General features: G+C 36.0%; 1 protein-coding gene across 14 annotated transcripts in view; it reads left to right on the top strand.

Annotated features, from left to right (window-relative positions):
* PHF20L1 (PHD finger protein 20 like 1) overlaps positions 1–20,394 on the top strand; it is a 62,797-nt gene that overhangs the window by 23,261 nt on the left and 19,142 nt on the right. For 8 of the 14 annotated variants that reach the window (XM_074838567.1, XM_074838250.1, XM_074838006.1 and 5 more), the window contains 6 exons: positions 3,317–3,569; positions 5,606–5,791; positions 5,999–6,205; positions 13,674–13,892; positions 14,084–14,140; positions 15,400–15,504. In XM_074838567.1, coding sequence (XP_074694668.1) covers positions 3,317–3,569; positions 5,606–5,791; positions 5,999–6,205; positions 13,674–13,892; positions 14,084–14,140; positions 15,400–15,504 — 1,027 coding nt within the window. The remainder of the gene's footprint in view (positions 1–3,316; positions 3,570–5,605; positions 5,792–5,998; positions 6,206–13,673; positions 13,893–14,083; positions 14,141–15,399; positions 15,505–20,394) is intronic. The other 6 variants (XM_074838481.1, XM_074838334.1, XM_074838821.1 and 3 more) reach the window with 1 other exon arrangement.

The raw sequence follows: 20,394 nt of genomic DNA, 5'->3' as shown, positions 1-20,394 counted from the left end.
CAATGAGCCATACATTTTGCAAGGGTGTGTATTTTAATAAATACAAAAAAGAAACTTTTAAATAATGTTAAGGGTCTGATTTTTAAACCTGCATGTTTGCAGGACCTGAAGGCTGCCATTTTATCTTTGGCTTATTCCACTGTGTTCAGGCATTGCTTGACTCCGAGTTGTGCATTATCTTGCATATTAAAAGGGCTGAATGCCTAAGCATGGTAAAGCAAGCTAAGGATGAACAGTAGTCTTGATTCAGGACATCTGTTTTCAAATGATTTAAATCAGAGCCTTAATGTAGTTTTAATACAGCTTTTTTGTATTCATTTTCATTCTTCTTTAACAGCAGCATTTAAATAAAATAGCCTTGCTGCCCACAATTCTTAAGAGCACTTCTGTTCTCAAGCCCCGGCACACTCTACGAACAGTCCCTACCCCCAACTTTATTTGATATTTTGGTTGTACTGGTTCTTTAGAGCTGATATATAATTGCATTGCTGTGGTTTTTCCATTGACACTGCATTGGATGCGAGTTTTGTCAATGGAACATGATTTTCTGTTTTTAATGCTGTCACGGTAACGGCAGACTGAGCCACTATGGTGTCAATGCATTGACCGATATTTTGCATAAAGGTTTACAATGTATTGACATGACATTCCATTTCTCAAATTTTTGCATATTAAAGATGCTATGATTTTATTGCTACTGTGTGTGATATTTTCAATGTGCAAAAAACTGTGAAATGGCTTACAGCATGCTGTTTTTGGAAGAATCATTACAATGTAAATCTTATCATGCAGAATCCCATTACGGTGAATGGGACTTTGTGGTTTACATAGACTGTGTATGCAACAGTATAAACTACAGTGCATATTTACTAAAAACTTTTTGTTACTTCTTAGACTTAGTAACTCGGCTGTTTCTGTTTTATTGATTAGATATAAAACAAGATGTCTCTGTCATTGTTTACATGCTAATGGTCTGAAAAACCTCATTTTTGGAAATACTAGTTAAGCTCCTTTAAAGAGGCATCTAAAATCCCAAATTGTTCTATTCCTTTGCTTCTAACTAAAACCAGAAACCTCACAAACATTTAAATGATCAGCTGTGGGGAGGAAAATTTTTGAACTTAAAGCTTTTTTCACCAAGTTCCTGCCCAAACTCAATTTAAAATGGCCGAGTTATAAACCTCCCCCAAAGGTTTTCCAATGGCAAAGCTGACATTCCTTAGAGGTTTTGTCTGCTACTGCTATAAATTGAATGGATAAAATATCTTGTAGGTTTTTTTAATACTGTAATACAGAACCTGGTAGAAGTATTCAGGCCAATAGCCGAAAACTGACTTTGTTGATGGAAGTTTTATTTTATTTATATTTATATATTTTTAGTTTACAGTTGTCTTAAACCCAAAACCTCAAACGATTAGTTGCACATACAGTAGTTTATTTAACTGTATTAGGGTATGTCATGTTATATTTCCTTTTGACCAAGACCTGATTAGATGAATAACATTAATTCATTGAGGTTTTTAATGTTAATTTGTCCTGTTAAGAGGTTAAGCACCTTATCAAAATATTAATTTAATTTTTTTAATCTTGTTTAAATAACTTTGTAATTTGAAAGTAATGGATGCTGTAGTAATGTCTTTCACATCTGTGAAGATGAACAATAAAATTGTTTATTTACAAGTTACGACTCTAATTAATTTCTGGTAATACCTCTCATAACCAGCATAGGTATACTCTACAGTCCATGGAATATTTTGCTTAAATGAATAAACTGCACTTAGTACATGTGTAATTGAGTTATTCAAGGTAGAACTGATGTCTGCTGAGTGGGATGTTTTGCACCGGATCTTTACATGATACTTCCAGCAAGCTATTCATGTAGCATTCAGGGGTGCCCTTTTACAAACACAGAATGTGCACTTGTGGTTTTTTGTTTTGCTTTTTTTTTCTCTACTGGAACATGGAAAGTTCCAGTGGAAAATAAAATTGTGATTTACAACAAAACCCCAAAATACCCTCAAATCATCAGAGATGTGACCTTTTTAGTTTGGATAAAGTGGTGCACACATTCTAGAAATAACTTTCTACTTTGTTAGTTATGGTTTTATTAGATGGTACTATGCTGTGTGATGTAACTGGGACAAGAAAGGGGACAGGCTTAAGAAATAATGTTCATATATTGTAGTTTGCCATTGTTGGGCAAGTTGTAACACATGCACAGTTTATTCAGTAAAGTAGGAAGAACTTCCAGTTAAAAATCTAAAATGCTAATGTCTGTCAATGCATGCTAATTGTCTAAAAATAATACTTCAGTATGTGTGTTCAGAAGGATGAAAATTGATGAAATTGGAAAGCTGCATTATATGTTGATTTTTTTTTTTCTTCAGAAACTGTTTTAACTCTTTATCTGCTCATTTTTCCCCAACAGTTAGCAAACTATTTAACCCTGTGGTGCTAGAAGTTGTGATTTCTTCATGTGTTTGCACAAACATATAATGTGGTGAAATCCAGACTCCCAGCACTGAAAAGGGTTGTGTGAGAGTGTGTTCAGCATTTGGAAACTTTATTGTTTTCAGACATTCCTTAAAGGAGCATTATCAACTTTTTCAGGTTCTTCTCTAAAAATGAAATTTGTGTTCAAGTTTTCCTGAGGAAATCTTTAAACTTTTTTTTTGCAATGGTCAGGGAAATGACTGTGAAAGAAAAATCTTGGCAACTTTTTTTAGAACTGCAGTCATTCTGAACAAGGATCGTCTGCTCATTGCAGTGCAAAAGCCTGTCAGAGTTCAAGAAGAGTCTGAACAATGATCTTAGTCATATGGTTTAATGTTAGGCAGTCCTGCGAGGAACAGGGAGTTGGACTCAATAATCCTTATGGGTCCCTTCCAACTTGAGATATGCTAGGATTGTACATCAGTGTACATATTCTAGCTTGTAACAAGTGTTCTCCAAGTTGTACTCTGAGACAGCAGTGGCAGTCCTGGTCTGCTGAAGATGAAAGAAACAGAAAGTAAAAAGACTTTGGTGAATTTTCAAAATGGGAATAGAGAAAAAATGTTTTGGTTTTGGACTTTCTGCAGGTATTTCAAATAGTAAGAAATGAGGGTGTTCTGAATACTGAAAATAATTGATAGTGCTCCTTTAAAGAAAAAGTTTTTAATGTGATGCATTTAAATAGTTTTAATTTGTACTGAAAATAATGTTGCTTAAAATGTGTTTTGAATACTAAAATTGCTTTTAAAAAGATCAAAATAGAATACAAGAACTACAGCGAAGAAACTGAAATAAAAGTATCAATTTTTTATTATTTATTCAGGAGATTTCACCTAAACCACAAAGTCAGAAAAAAAATGAAGCTGATATTAGCAGTTCTGCCAACATTCAGAAACCTGCACTGTTATCCTCAACTTTGTCTTCAGGAAAGGCTCGCAGCAAGAAATGCAAACAAGAATCTGGAGATTCTTCTGGGTGTATAAAGCCCCCTAAATCACCACTTTCCCCAGAATTAATACAAGTCGAGGATTTGACGCTGGTCTCTCAGCTTCCTTCTTCTGTGATAAATAAAACTAGTGAGCACAGACATTTTAAAAAAAATACCGTAATTACTTACAAGAGATATACAGAAATTTTTTTGGTTGTAAATGGCTATTGCTTTTAAAAATGAATCTGCTTTAAATAAAAGGTCCAAGCGGGAGAATTAGAGGTAGCTCAGTATTTTAAAAGTCAAGATGCATAATAAGGCATATGAATTACTCTACTGGAAATAATACATTTAAATAATACATTTATATTTATAGAGTCATGGCTTTTAATGGTTGACTTTCCCTCCAGCTTAAATCTCCATGTTAGTATTAACAGGGATACAGGAAAAATCAAACCTCTCTTCTGAAGGGGCCTGATTCATTAAAAAGAAAAGACGTACACCTTGGTTGTGGACCTTACCTTCTCTGAGAAATTCCGCCTTCAGCAGGCTGATGTGCTGTACCTGTTGGCTGTGGCATTCTTCACCTTATGTGATATTTCCTCCAAATATGATGTGAAAGAGAAGATGGGTTCAAGATCTGTGGTGGGGAAATACAAAAATATCGGGTTTCTTTGTCTCAGAAAAATACCATAGATGTTCAGCTTCTTAAAGTGTAACTGATTTGCCAAGACTAAAATACTGATTATCAGAAGAACAGGGAAAGGTTTATGCTGCATCCTTGAATATGCTATTTTTTGTGAATATTAAAATATTTCTACAATTTTTTTGAGATTACATTAGGTTCTTAGTGTTGCTTAGCGTCATGCTCTTTGTTGGCTGAAGAACGTTAAATGATGAGGCCAAGAGTTAAAATAAATGTGGGTGCCAGTAAGTCAAAAGCTACATTTTTGTTTCACCTTTAGAATAGTGATTGAGGATGGAAGACTAAACCTGCATTGTGTACTCCTCTTAACCTTGCTTTGATATTTTCCCTTCGGAGATAAGTTTCTTTTAATCTTTTCTCACAGATAACTTTAAATGAATGGGAGAGGGAGGGTTGCAAATTCAGCTGTCTGTATTTATTCAGGACACATTGGTATAAATTGTATTTTGTCCCTACAAAATACTAGCCGTCATCTATATTGTAATACACCTTCCCTCCCCACCCCTAAACTAATGGTAAGTAGTTTTCCTTGAGCATGTTTGTATTATGGATTAAGTCAGACTTTTCTGTAGCAACATTTTAAAAATTAGCTAATTTAAAAGTTGGTTACTTAATAGCTTAGATATTGTTAGTGCTGTCTTTTAATCTTTGGCTTCTGAATCTTTAACCGCCTCTAATGAAAATTCCAGTTTGCGATGTCTTTATTTTTAAATCTGTACATCTTTGACTCCAAAAACTACTTAAGAAAAGGAGAGAACAGTGATTTACAGTGTAATAATGACTTAAATGTTTTTCTAAGGCAAAAGTTTGTGAAACTGGGCAAAATTGGAGAGTTGTAGGGGAGTTTAGGTTTTTTGTTTTTAATGAATCAGGCCTATATTAACCTATATCAATCCTCCCCCCCCTTTTTTTTTTTTTTTTTAAAGCATAAAGTTCTTGAGCCTTCTTACTGTGCCATGCATTGGCAGTATGCATTTGAAATACAGTTGGGGTATTGATATCAGGTTAGCAGAAGACAGGAGGTGGGATATAAAAATAATCACTGCTTTTGATTTTTTTTTAAGTTGTATGTTAACACTATCCATGACTTTTTAGATCTTTAACTGTGATCATTTGTTCTGTTTACTGTTAAATCCTATTGCCCCCTTCCATTATAAGTAGCCTACTCTCATGGGTTATATGGGGTTTGTTTATTGTAAATACACTGTTGCGTAAAACAGCCTTTATCAGTGGGGAAGTAGGTGCCCTAATAATGTATAATAAGCAAAAAGCAGAATCATGTCTTGAGCATAACTTTTTTTTTTTTTCTTTTTGCTCCTGGTAGTCACAGTTTTTAATTACTTTTACCAGTTCTGCTGTGATTACCAGCTTTGCAAATAAGAGCTATTTAAAGCACTCCCCATCTTTAGATCTCAAATACTGCGGTAAGATTATGGTATATCTCTCTGCTTCATGAACATTGAAAGATCTCTTTTTAGGTCCATCACAGCCAGTGAATTCCCCTAGATCCTACAAACATAGCCAACGGAGAAGAAGATCACAGCGTTTAGCCACTTGCTCCTTGCCTGATGATTCTATAGAAAAAGTTTCTTCTCCCTCTTCAGTTACTGATGGAAAAGTGTTCTCCATCAGTGGTCAAAACCAACAGTCATCAAAATTGGAGGGTAATGTATCTTAATCTAATAAAGAACTGCCCAAGAGAAATTGAATCATAAAAATTAGACCTTTCACCGTTTTCATCTAATGGGATATTTTGACTTATTGTAGCTAAAGCTGTATGCTGTTCCTATGTTATGTAGTGCTGCAATCCAAACTGTTGTTTGTTGGACCTATGTATCTTTTTTTAATATTACATTTTTTCTTTTATGTAGTACCTGATGTTGCTCATATGTCACTTGAGAAGCGTGGACCATGTCTCCCTCTTGATTTAAGCCGTAGTTCGGAAGTTACAGCACCATTATCCACAGAATCCACTTTCCGTAATGAATATCCCAGTAAAGACAAGGAAGATATTCAGATGATTACATATCTTTCTTCCAAAGCAGTAACTGATGGAAGAGTAGCTACAACAGCGTCAGGTAAAGAGATTCAGTATACAACCAGTTAGGTTTATAGTTGTAGGGTTAAAATGTATGTGTATTCAGTCACACAGAAAGAGGGGATACTTTTTTGTTTCTTCTTTTTCCCCTTTCTGCACACTCACACACCTGCCACTCTTTCTGGGGTCCATCCATCTGCATATTCTTCGTCTTCCACTGGCTTTGCGCTGCATTAGCACTTTTTCTAACACACTTTAAGGAGGATCTGAGTGTGGAATATAAAAAGCAGTATTTATTTCAAAAATATATTGTTAAAACTTGTAAAAATAATTTATGAGGTTGTTTACTAACATATATACTAAATCTAGATGTACTCATTTATCTTGGGGCTTCAGCTTTAAAACTCAGTAGTGTTTTCATAGACAGTCAGCATTCCTCTACCTTTGCTTCTGTTTGCAGTGGAAATTTTGTCATTTGCTTGCTACGAAATGTTACTTGAAAATATTTCTGAAATATCCTCTAAAACTTCTATAGACTTGATTCACCCTCACAAAGTTAGCACAGAGCCTAATACTGAAACTCTGTGCCACCTCTCGCTTTGTAACAGTTACTGGCTACTGTGGTTTAAGGGAATCACTTGGATAGAGGCAGTTAAGAGATCTGGGGAATGGTTTACATAGTGATTTGCAGACCCTATAAGTGTTGGGTTTTTTCATCCAGTGTATGATAGGTGTCCTTACACTTTTTTCATAAGTAAGTCTCTTATGTGGATGAGTAGCGTACCTTTTTTAATTGGGCTTCCAAGAAAGAATTCTCTCTCAAGCCTTTTTGGTTTTTACTTGTTGGTTGGGTGGGGTTTTTTTTTTTGTTAAATGAGAAAATTGTTCAATAAAGTAAAAGGAGGAAAAAATAAAATTACTGTATTCTTCTGGGAAAGTTTTTGGTAAATGTGATCGGTAGTAAGGGAGTACAATGTGACCTTAAAGTATAGAATTATGGCACTCAAACTATAACTACTCTTGTTTGGGGGGTGGGAAATAACTTTGCATAAAGCTGATAGTATAGCTGAAGTGCTCAATAGGTCAGTGAGGCATTTCGTTTAGTATGTACAGCCCCTTGTTGGGTGTCTGCCCACACATGCTCCCCCTGAAAGTGTAAGATGATAGCTTCATCGGGTTGTAGCATGGCTATTTAACCTGATGTAGCAAAAGCTGCGTAGGATTCTTGGATCAATATTTCATTGTTTAAAATAGATTATTATAATTATCTTTTCTCTCTCAAAACAATAAATCTATAAATCTCTTAAACTAATTTGTTAAAATAAGGGCTATGGGAATTTCTAATGAGCTGCCACTTAAGCTTTTAAAAATATTACTTGGTTTCTCAAGTGAAACCACGTGACAGTCTTCGTTTGCCTTTAATTACATTGCATAGCAGTAGAATCCCAGATTCCTGGGAAAATTCTGTAAAAGTCCTTTTACCTCATGTCTTCTGCCACTAAGAGAAGTGCTTTTGGGAGTTGTAAATTTGCCCACTCAGAGAACAAGATCATAAAAGAAACTAACAGCTTCCAACTACCATCTGTTTCTTGCTTATTAGAACTCATTTCAGTTACTAGGATTTTAACTTCTGACTTTTCTGATATATTTTCTGGATCATTTAACGTGTAGTTGGTAATACTGATGGGTATTTATTTTGTTGCCTGCTTCTGTCATGGAACTGATTTGGAGTCTGAGTGAGCTTCTTCTAGACCCAGCATCCATGAGTATACTTCTACCTGTTTATTTGTTGAGCTGGGTCTTGGTCGTGGCCACAGCTGAGTCTAGTTAAAGAAATAATATGTTTCATTTATAGCCACCTTTATTTATGACTCAAATATTTGACATGTGCACACACTTTATGTCAGGGGAAACTATTCCCTGACAAACTTATCTGGTATTACTACTTGAGTCCAGAATGGGAAGATGGAAGCACTTGCAGCCTATGCTGGAGGATACAGTTTATACTGTATTTGAAGCTTAATGGAGCTTTTTGTTGACCTACATAATTTTAAGACTTATAAGGTCTCAAGGAACTGATTTGCCAGCTACCTTTTTGTCTTCTGGGTTTTTGCCTTCCAGACAGACCTGTGTTTTGTTCCTAATTTTCATGTATTACTGTTTTTCTCCATGTAATAGAACTCTCTGCCTTGAGCAGTATAAGCTGTGTGGGCTGAAAGACTAGTCTAAGCAGTTTGATATCTAATTTGGAGATTTCGTAGAAGGTTTTGAAGCTGGCTGCCTCTGTCAGTAGTATCTCTAGGACTCTAACTGAAGTCCTTACATCTTTTGGGTTCATCTCAGGCTTCTAACTCTGAAACTCATTTGTCTCCGATCTTTCTCGTACTCTTCTTAAAAGCTACATTTTTTTTTCTTCTAAGTTCAGGTTTGAAACCTCTGAAGATAGCCTACATTGTTGAATAGTTTTTGGTTTGTCCTCTGCTTTAGGAGGCATCTTTATACTTTTGAAATAGCACAGGTTCTCCAGTCATGTTACTTAAGCACACATAACTATACCAAAATATTGTATGCTTCAGGAGAATAAAAAGAATCCACACTATCACTAAGTTTCCTTTTCTAATGAACCTGTTTAAACAATGGCAAGCTAATATATAAAGGAGAAGTGCCCAAAGCCTTCCTTTCTCATTCCTGTCAATGCTTGAAATTATTGAGAAGTTAATTTCTGTTATGCAGGAACATCTGCCTGCCTAAGCGTAATTTAATGTATTGCATTGTTTAGTTTATGCGTTGTGACTCAGTAGATTACAACTTGAGAATGCTGGTGTAAAATACAGACTATTCTGTAATTGTCTGCTTTTTTTAATCTGAAAGAACTATTTTAAATCTATGTCCTTTTATGATACTTCTGCTGTTTAGATTTTATGGGCACAGTCTGGACAGATCTGGTGTTCTAGATTTTGCCAACACTGGAATTTGATAAGTTCGCTTAAGTTGGACCTGCTGGCTTTGTAATCATTGAATTAGATAACTGTAGATAGTTTCAGAAATTATGGAAGTAACAGAAGTATTTAACCTGAAACATCCTATTATGATTGACGACCCTTTTGTAAAAGAGATGTACTGTTTTAGACTCAGAGATGCAGTTTGCGGCTTTGGAAGTTTAGACTTCTGATAGGGACTATCAGTTGAGTCAGTTGAAAAAATAATTTTGCATTGTTAAAAATGATGCATTTTAATGACTTCTTTGAAAAACACCAGGTTAGTAACTTTTTAATAGAGGGGAAGGGATGAGGTGCACTGAAGTGCAGAAGCATGAATGGTAATTCATAGTATCAACATTTAGATTACTTTACAAAATCATTGCTCAAAATGAACAGTTTGTTATTTCATAGAGGCAGCACAAAAGTAGTGATCGATTCTTTCAGTCCACAGGCTACATGGAATTACTGTGCACTTTGGTAGACACTGGTACGCTACCAGTTAATTACTGAACAGAGGTACTGCTTTGCCAAAACTGGTGCATGGACCTACTTGTGATCACCTGGTATTGAACATAACTAAGAATCCTCCTTTTCAGTTGTCAGACTGCTTAAAATGTAGCTAACTGGCCTTTTTTCACTTAGCCTTCCATAGGCTAAATACACAGTCAGTCTAAATACATGCAAAACGCTGTAGTTTTCCAGTCCTGACTACATGAAGTTCAGATCTTTCTGCAATTATAACTTTCTTTAAATTTGGGATAATTTTTCTTGGTTTCTGTAACTCTACACCGTTTGTTAGTTTAACTGTTATGTATTGAGCAAACATAATTTCAGCAAGCAATCTGGGGTTTAAAATTTAAGTAAAAGGAAAATACTACATTTACTAATGTAACAATATTATAATATTTATAACAATAATATAATAATATTATCATTAGCTGTTATTTCCTGTCCTAGCTCAGTCTAGATGATTTTGCTAGTAGGGTAATTAGGTTAACTATATGGGAGAAACTTGCACTTACTCTAAAAGAAAAAACACTGTACACTTTTACATAATGATAAGTTTACTGCAGCAGGAACAAGAAACGGCTGATGTACAAAACTTTCAGAAAAACAAGATCAATCTCTTTTTAATAAACTCTTGCCAGTGTTATTGGTTACCCTGCTTTTAAGAGGTATCTAGGCTCTGGTGAACTAAAGCTCGTGTTACTTTGGAGCTGTTTTACTCCGAACATCTATTGACAGTCAGGTTTGCTCCCTGATTTGAATGCCTGCCATTCTATTCTCTGCCCTGAGGTTCCCAGCTGATTTTTGGGATAGTTAGCTGAAGGCAAGCAAGAACCTTTCATGTCCTCATCCTTCCTAAAGAGATCATTTTGTGCAGGATCTGATGTTAATCTGTAATATGTGTTTAAAATGCATTTAGATATAAAATTCATCCTACACACAGGGAATTCAAACCACAAAATTAATTACGATAGAACCACGAGTTATGCTGGTCATGTTATGATTTAAGTTGTATATTAGTGCAGATAATGATATTTCTGTTATTACGGAAGTTGAAGCATCAAAAGCCATGGAATAGAATATCATGCAACCAAATAAGTCACTTCACATTAGTACAATTTATTTTAATTTGCTGAAATAAGTAGTACCACTAAAAGCCTGTCGGTGCTGCTGCACTTGTAGCACAGCATCCTGTTCTGTGCCTGTGCTCTCACGAGGGAGGCTTGTGTCGCCTCACCATGCCAGACCAGGAGAGGTAGCATTGGAAACGTGTCATAAACTGGACCAGAAGGTGCTGTGGTTTTCATTTGTTTTTAATTTAAAATCAGTCTTCTAGTGATAAACTACTGATTATGTCACTGTTCTAAGATCAATTTTATCAAGTGTAATCTCTAAGCATCTTTCTCTCTGCTGTTAACTGCAGACCTCCCACACTTCACTGTGTGGGAGGTGGCTGACTAGACTCCTCAACAGGAATAAAATTGCAATTAAAACTAACAGTTAAAAATATATGGTAATATTTCCATAAAGGATTTTTTTTTATAAACTAATATTTTTCTTGCTGTATTTGTTACTTGCCCTTCAGAGTGTGATTGTCTGCTTTGTCTAATTTTGTGGTTACTTGTAAGGCATAGTGATTGCATAGTTGACAATTACACTTTGCAAACCTTAATACTTTATTTAGGATTTGAGAATTTAGGATTCTCAATCTAGAATGAATTCTGATTAATAACAGTAAAAACCAAGAATAGCGATGCAGAGTATGCAGGCATAATAGTAAATTTCTCTTTTTAGGTTACTGTAGAAAGGCAGTCTGGAGAGCTCTGCCATTGAGATGGATATTTGTGTGACTGTAGCAGATTTCTGCCCATCATAAATGTTCCCTCGGTTACTTAGTTACTAGCTGATTACTTTGTTAGATGTGCTTGTGTTGAAAAGTATTGAGATAGTGAAGTTTGTGTTGTGGCTATCAATATCAGAGCATATTTGAATGTCTGAGGTCAGGATTTCTTATGAATAATGAAGTTTAAATACTAATTCATTTAATATTGAGACAAATTTCTTTTGAGATTGTATGGATGGGGTATTATCACATCTTTTTATCAAAATGGCCTAACCAAATTATGTGCATTTGGGTGATCCTTCTGTGCTCTTTTTAGAAACGAGACAAGACGTTGATAGCATGATGATGTGGAAAGTGTCACTTTTTTCTTTTCCTGAGGTGCTAAAATATACTTATTGCTCCACAGATGGCAAAGCAGTTCAGTCCCGTAACAGAGACAAATGTTAATTAGGAAACCCAAGAAAGGAATAATTGGGATAGTGTTTTGTGTCGATGATAAGTATCCCAGCAAGCTAAGTCCACTTGAAATACAAACAAAGGCAAGAGCCTGAATAGTAGACCAGTCTTGAAAGGATTATGGTCTTAGGTGAGATGATTGATTTCGAGTAGCCTCAGGTGTGGTCATGTAGCTTGTGTCTTGTGGTAGAAGCCAGCATGCAGAACTGAGCAGCTGCTTCTGGCTGCTGCTAGATTGCATGGCATGGTGATGTCTTGCATCTTGCAGCTGGGAACATCTGGCATTTAAAAGTACGGTGTGGTGCAGTAGGTGATGTACCACTTTCTATTGCTCTTGCTGCCCCTGTGACTTTCTCACTCTGTAGCATTTTGATTGTTTCATGTAATGTGTATGTTGCATCCTAGTAAAAGTGGGTTAGTCTGTCCAAGCCTGGAAGGCCACCTTACGGAGTCAACTGTGAGACATTCTTGCCTTTTCTCCAGAATCCTTTTATGACTGATGAAGTCACTAAATTATCTTAACACTGCTTATTTAAATGCTTTTTGTTGTTTTATTACTGAATATTTAAAAAAAAAAAAAAAAGGGCGGGTGGGGGAGCTCAAAGAACCTGTTCCAGATCAGCTTTGTATTTTGTCTTGTTTAATATCTTGACCACTGGCAGGTATTTTTCAGGACTTTTTTTTGGTTTAGCACTTTAACCTGCAAGTGGTATTTTACATGCTGATATTTTGTTGGGCTCATATGTTGAGAGACACCAAAGGTGACTGGTGTCTTCCAAGTGTTTACAGCTGGCATTGAAAAACCTGACCCCCTTATGACTTTGCAGAAGTGCATTTTTGTACAGTATGTCCTTGGCATGGTCCTGAAATGTTCTCAATGGTCTGATGAAGATTAGGCTTTCCTAATTACATTTAAATGAAACTTAAAGCTCTCACAGTATTAATGAACACAGAGAGCTTTGAATTAACTCAACAATGTTCTTTGTAAATAATGTTTGTTCTGGTTTGATTATTTCAAAATTCCAGTATCCTATTTGATTATAAATATTAGCAATGAAAATTATAATTCGTTTTGTTTTGCCATGTTATTTCCTAATTTGCATCAGATAAAGATTAAAAAAACCCTAAGTATTTCACTGAATAAACTTTTCTGAATAGTGGAAGATAAGAATTGTCAGTATATGATGCTCAGTTCTGAAAAACTACTACAGTATTTTGCATGTAATTCAAATGTGGATTAAATACACACGTGAAAGACTGAATGATTTAAATATTATTAAAATCAATTAGAAATGCAATAAGCAGAAGTGTAAATTTTAGTGCTATAAAAATTTTGTACCAGAGCTTAGTTTCTCTGTTCACATAATGGAACATAAACGATATCGACAATGTCAGCACCTTTAACACTTCCTGTTGAGGTGTATTTCTATTACAGTGAAATAAAAAGGAAACAAAAAGGCTTAAAAGTAGCAGCAAAAGTATGCTTTAAACAGTACCAGTAGTTTAAAAGTGAGTGCAAATTTCAAAACAGACGAAGAAACCTTCTGTGGCATGTATTGCCTTGTATGTAAGACTTAAGACCTAGGCATTCATATGCAGTAATTATATATTAGGTGTGATGATATTATTACCAATACTTGACGTTTCAGTGATCTGACCCAGCCAGTGATCTGGCTGCAATCCTTACAGAATGCCTAGTAAATCTGTCTTCTTGTTTTCAGCACCCTCGTCCCATGTACATGCCTTGCATCTGGAAATGCCTTTAACCAATAGTCTAAAGTTACCCAAAGGGAATAGTAAAAAAAAGAGGTCTTCCACATCAGTGAGCTCTGAAGGGACAGAGATACAGTGCTCTGTGCCCATAAAGGAGAAATGTTTTGAGAGTCTGAAGGAGAAAATATTAAAGAACGTGATTGAGAAGGACAAGCATTCAGAAGTTGGTAAACTACAATACTTTTTGTTTCCAGTGCTTTAGACAATAAAAATAATTGTAAAGTGACATTAAAAATAATTGTTTGTATGTTTCTTATTATTATATACCATTAGGATTTTTTACAGTCTAATGACTTTTACAAGAAAGTAGGTCATCAGCCAGACATTGCACTTATGTCATATATTCTTCAATTTGCAGGTGCAGTGCGAATGGAAAGAAAAGGAAAACTGGAAGAGAAAAGTTCTTCAACATATGGTATGTACAGAGCAACAATATTTTTAGGAAAAAGGAAAAATTCTCTTAACACGTGATGTCTCTGAAGAGTAAATGTAAAAGCATAAAACACTTCCTGGCCCTAGCTGTGCTACTTTTGTTTGTTTAGGTCTTAAAAATAGCTTTTACTTATGTGACAAGTTTATAGTAGAAGAATAATTTTGTAAGAGAAGATGGAAGTGCCCATAGCAAGGATTTGGAGGGGTCTAAAAGTACCTGTAAGAGACCTGGAAAAAGAGCTTGTTGTTGTTGAATCAATGATACTGCCTTTATTTCCTTGTACTGACTGATTTGGGGGGGAGGAGAAAACACTTAGGTTTGACTAGCAAAACATTTGTCAGTTCTTGAAAGAAAATATAAATTAAGAGGGCTTTGATTTTATCCTGTGTTTAAAGAGAGATGGACAAGAATTCATAAGTGATTCTGTTTTTTCAGGAGGTAAAGTTGTTTCTGTATTGCCCAAGAAGATAGTAAGACTCTAATTTATGTGCAGGAAACAATCCTTAAATACTGACTTTAAGGACTTATTTTCTGTAGCAAACCAATTTCTTCATTATTTATCTCACTGCTGATTACACAGAAAATTATTATGGAGTGAAAATTTTGTGGAATGTATTTTGTCTGGGGACAATTAATAGGATAAATAGATTTTTTTTTTTCCTGAGATAAAGTACTTGTCCCCGTATGTATACCAACAGTGGTTAGAAATGAACTGCAGTGTAAAAAATCTGTCATAAATCTTAGTCAGAATTAGTTTGCTATGAGGATGTCACTGTGTAGTAGAAAGTGCTGACAGCATCAGCAGTTTTGTGATACTGAAATTTCCTTCAAGTGACTTTTGTGTTTAAGACGATGTTATCTTTTTATTTTGGAATTTTGCACTTTTGAAAGCTTTTTCTCTTGTCCAAAGCTGTTTATTATAATCTGTAAGTAAAATAGATGTCATAAGCTGTTAAAATACTGTTACTTATTTTGTGTGCTTTGCTATATCTTCTACGATACCTCATTTGGAAATACTTAAAATGGTAAAATGTTATTTGTTGAGAGAGATTCCTTTGAACTATTCCACCAGCAATTAATAAGAGACATGCCCAAGATATCAAGTAAATTAACTGAATCATTTTGATCTGACAAGGCAACTGGAATACTTGATTTTTTGAATGTCATATTTAGGTTAAGCCAAATGAAGCAAGTAATTTGGGATAGTACTGCTGTTGTAAAATGTTTAATTTTTATTTCAGGTAAAAAGAAAGAAAAGGAAAAGGAGAAAAAAGAGAAAAAGGAGAAAGATCATAAATCAAAACAGAAAAAGAAGAAGAAAAAAAAGAAGAAATCTAAACAGCATGGTAAGTTCAATTTACATTTTTCTTAAATAAGTAGAACTTATATTTCTGACATTAGATATTAAAACTTGTTTCTAAACAATATGAATGTCAAATATTCGAAATGTCAAAGAAATAAGTTTTAGCCTTTAAATGTTGAAAAGACACGTCTGACCTCATCTTTGTATTTATAGCCTATCTCTATGTGATAGACTGACATTTTTATATTTTTTCTTTCTTCAAAAGATAGGCTCGCTCTTATTTCTTCAAATTCTTCAATTGAAACTCTGTATACACATCCTATCTTTTTTCCTTGAATGTTAAAATTATTCTAGTATCTAGTCTGTTACTAAATTTCAGTGGTTTGCTGTATAAGATGCAGCCTCTCCTTAATAGTTAATCCTTAACAGCTGAGGTTGGCATCTCTGTTGCAACAACCTTGTTTGTTGTCTTGACAAATGGTGGTTCCATTTGTCTTCATTTTACGTCCCTATTCCAGTACTTTGATCATATCACTCATCATTTTCTCTGTTATTTCCATTGCCTAGGGGGACAAAAATAATTTGTTTTTTAGGTACAAAGCTCTAGGTAGACTGTGCTTTTTTTAACAAAACAAAAAACCCTTTCAAACCACTTTGTGGTGTTTTTCCTTCTTGTTTGGGAAGTATTCCTGTAAGTCTGGTTTAAAGCTTTAGTACCATCCCTTCTCTAACTCTGCTTGGCATGATTTCTGTGGAAAAAGTGGACAATATTTGTGGGCTTTTTTTTATAGAAAGATAACTATCCTGCTGACCAGTACAGTTTTATAGTCTCTTTGTATCTCTTCCCCTTTTCCACACCCTTTGGTTCTTTTTCTCTCCCATAAAATCACATTGCAAGTTCTTGGTTTACCTTTTTTTGCATCCAGTGCAGTCTTAGTTGCAGCATTATGGCAATAAAAATAACAGCATGGGCAAATGCAAACTCCTTCTGCATTTTCTTCTTGCCGAAGACTTTATTTTTTGTGTACTATGCCTGCTTACTTCAAAAAGTGTTTCAGGACTTTAATACTAATTTTTATCTTGCTGCTGTTTTTCTGGGTTTTTTTGAGACATATTTAAATATTCAAAACTTTAAAAATGAGAACTTAGACTGTCCTTTCCACGCGTATCAGATTGACTTTACTTCTGTGTACCTTGGGAGTGTACTTTACTAGATATCAGTTGTAATAACTTTGATTAAAATTTCTTAAAATGAGGTGAAAATTTAAAAGCTATCAAATAATTTTCTAGAATTGTTTCCTCAAGAGCATGTGCAAAAACCCTGTGCATTAGAAGGAGCTTCTGACCACAGACTTTTAAAGGTGCCTTGTGGATCTCTAGAGTGACTATGCATTTGTCCAAAATTTGTGCTGTAACATGAAAATGCTCCCAAATTCTGCAGTGCTTCAATGTGAACTGCAATAATCTAGATTTCATGTACTTCACCATCTTTATATTGGAGTAATATAATTTTAAACTATAAACTTCAATTTTAACTAAAAGTTTATTGGGAGCTTTTTGCTTACACTGGGAAGGCAAAAAGTATTGCAAGTATTTGCATAAAGTATTTGCAAGTATTTGTAAGAAGATACTGGTAAATGCTAGGTATGCAGGAGCCGAAGAAAAGAATAAAAACCCCAAGAATCTAAGCAGTCCTGGCTACTTCATCTGTGATTATTAAAACATGGCAGATTGAGTTAATACTCTCCATGGGTTCCACTTTTATGAAGATGTTCAAAAATAATGTGCCATCATCTTGTGTACAGCGATATCCCCATCAGCACTCTCAATGCAGTTTGATAAGAGTGAGAAAAATGTTTTATAGTTCTTCTGTCCTTGGAGTATATGACACTGAGTGTTGGTGTGAAAGTGTTTATAAAAGAACTTTCATAAAAGAAAACAAAAAAATGATTGAAGTATTTGAGAAAAGATGTTTTAATAGGTAACAAGTTAAGCTACAGATTTGAAATAAGATCAAAATGATATATTATGTATATTTTGTATTGGGGAAATGTTGACAGTATTTTCCTGAGCCTTCTGTTTCATGTATTTCCAAAGAAAGAGGTAAATAGAGAAGTTATTTGTTATCTTTGGTATTGAATCATGGAATTTAGATGAATTATCAGAAAAGGCTGCTGTAGTGCACAACTGAAGGTTTTAGAGGAGTTGGTCAGACTGGTGATTCTCCTCTGAGCATGTGATACTGGGCTGTTTCGTGAAGTGCTGTGCTTGAGATCAGAGTCCAACGCTTTGCACTGTCTGGAGTGCTCTTGGTTCTCTGGTTCCAGACAGCTCCAACATGCAATGGGTTCTGCAAACCCCATTCATCCAAAGTGATTCAAATAGAGTACCTCTTGCAAATTATCAGAGCCATATTCTTGTGCCCAGTATTGTTCTTTGGTTTTGTCTTGCGATCTTAAGGTGATTTGTTGTCGATTTGGGGTTTTTTGATTCTTTTTATTCCTTTGGTCGTTTTGTCAAATTGTCTTGAAACTTAAAAGTTTGGCAGAGGTACTGTGATCAGGTTCCAACCTCTAGGGGCTTTATCCAATGCTTGTAAATACTAGGAGAAGACTACATACCTCCCAATGCCCCAACAAATACAAAAATCCAGATGCAGAAAGCAGTGTGAGTGAAACTTGAGCATTTTATTCTTTGCAAATTCATCTTGTGATGAATACCTGAGTATTTTTTTTTTTTTACCTGTGGAAAAAAGAAAAATGCTCTGTCAGATTCTGACCCTGAAAAAGCCCATTGAAAAATGATCTGTCAAAAGAAGCAGTCTTCTCTCTCTCCAGGACTTCACTCTACTCAGGACATGGGCAGAAATGAAAGGGTGTGAGGCATGCTCTGTTCCTTTGGAATCAAATTGAGGCATCTTGGGGAAGAAGAGGCAGTGGGCACATTGTGTGCTTCAGATAAGTTTTGTGCAAGGCTATAAAAGAAACAAACAAAAAAACCTACAAAATCTTTTGATTTTTGTGCTCTGAGTGTATTATTGACCATTGGTATAAACCCCATATAACACAGAAGGTAGGTAATTTCTGTTATTTATACTGTTTTGTTACAGTGAGGTTGATAGCAATACAACATGCATCTCACCTACTCATTGAGTTGACTCCCCTACAGTGAATATACTTAGGAAATGTAGTAGGTAGTGTGTTTTTGACAAAAGGAGAAAGTAAATATGAACAGTATCTTTATGGAAGGTATTTAGTAGAGAAGTATATTGTGGAACCCATTGCAAGAAAACTGTAGATACAGGTGGTAGTGGGAATGCTTCCTGTAGATGGATGAAAGTGTAGGAATCTGATTACTTATATTTGAAGTAATAAGTTTTAGGAAGAGTAAATAGATAGCCACTCTTACCATTTTATCAGCATAAGACAGACATGGATCCACTCAAGTGGGTCCAGAGGAGGCCATGAGGATGACCGTGGGGTTGGAGCACTTCTCCTGTGAGGACAGGCTGAGAGTTGGGGTTGTTCAGCCTGGAGAAGAGAAGGCTCTGGGGAGACCTTCTGGGAGCCTCCCAGTACTTAAAGGGGGCTACAGGAAGGCTGGGGAGGGACTTTATCAGGGAGGGTAGTGATAGGATGAGGGATAACAGTTTTAAATTGAAAGAGCATAGAGGGTAGATTTATATTGAATATTAAGAAGAAATTCTTTACTGTGAGGGTGGTGAGACACTGGAACAGGTTGCCCAGAGAAGTTGTGGATACCCCCTCCCTGGAAGTGTTCAAGGCCAGGTTGGACAGGTTCACTTGGTCTAGTGGAAGGTGTCTCTGCCCATGGCAGGGGGCTTGGAACCAGATGATCTTTAAGGTCCGTTCCAACCCAAATCATTCTACAATTTGTGATTCCATGACTTGTCTGGGACAGTTTTTCCAGTCACTGTGATTAAGGACTGGCTTGCATATGTTTTTCTTGAGGCTGTTGCATATAGTATATGTTAGAGGAAATATGCTGGTGTCAGTATAACTGTCAATACTCTATTACCAGTAGGCACAATCACATGGTGCTGTCTGTGCTTATGTGCATGCTCTGACGACCTCATCTTGCTCCACTCTGGCTGAGCAGGATGGGGCCCACTAGTGAGAATATACAGATAGGTAAATGTGGATCGCTCCAGCAGCTGGGCTCAGACACTGTCTGCCCAGTAGCTGCCTCTGGATCCCAGTCTTCCCAGTTGCTGGCACCTAGAGATACGAGCTGCTGGGGCCACAGCCCCACTGCAATACAGACCGTCTCGCTCGTGTGCACTCTCAAACACTCCCAGAGTTGGCCAGGACTCCCCAGATTCCCGTAGCCCCCCTGGCTCTCACCCTTAGAGGGACACTCACACCCAGAGCTGGCCCTTGCAGACCCACTCACCCCTTGCTCCCAGGACACTTCACCTGCTCACGAGCTGGTCCAGCTCGATCTCTGCTAACAATCACACTCTCGCTGGCTCCAGGTGCTGCAGCATGAAGTCATGGGCTTCTGTGACCAATGGCTCCTGGGATGGGCCTGGAAGCATCCCAGGAGGGTTTTCTTTGGGCTCCCTGTGCTCCTCTGCAGGTTATTCTAGGTAGCAACGTTGGTAGTGCTACAAACAGACCTAAGGCAAAAAGAGAGAGCTATCAGCAGCATCTCTAAGGATAGCAGATGGTACAGGATGAATTGTGGAAAAAGAAGACTGTATAATGTTCTAGGAGAAATTATTCCTCTGTACATTTAGAGATGGGGGGAGGGGGGAGCTAAATGGGTAATGCTAGTTTTAGCTGTTAAATTTCACTATGTTTCTTACTGGAAATTTTTTTTATAAAATATGAAGAGCTTTTGCCATTTCATATTTGTTGTTTCATCATCCTAATACCTTAGTGTTGACATTCCTTACTTCAGAACATAATGT

The sequence above is a fragment of the Strix aluco genome, chromosome 1 (assembly GCF_031877795.1).
Source record: "Strix aluco isolate bStrAlu1 chromosome 1, bStrAlu1.hap1, whole genome shotgun sequence".
NCBI classification, from domain to species: domain Eukaryota; kingdom Metazoa; phylum Chordata; class Aves; order Strigiformes; family Strigidae; genus Strix; species Strix aluco.
This window is presented reverse-complemented; position numbering and strand designations above follow the sequence as displayed.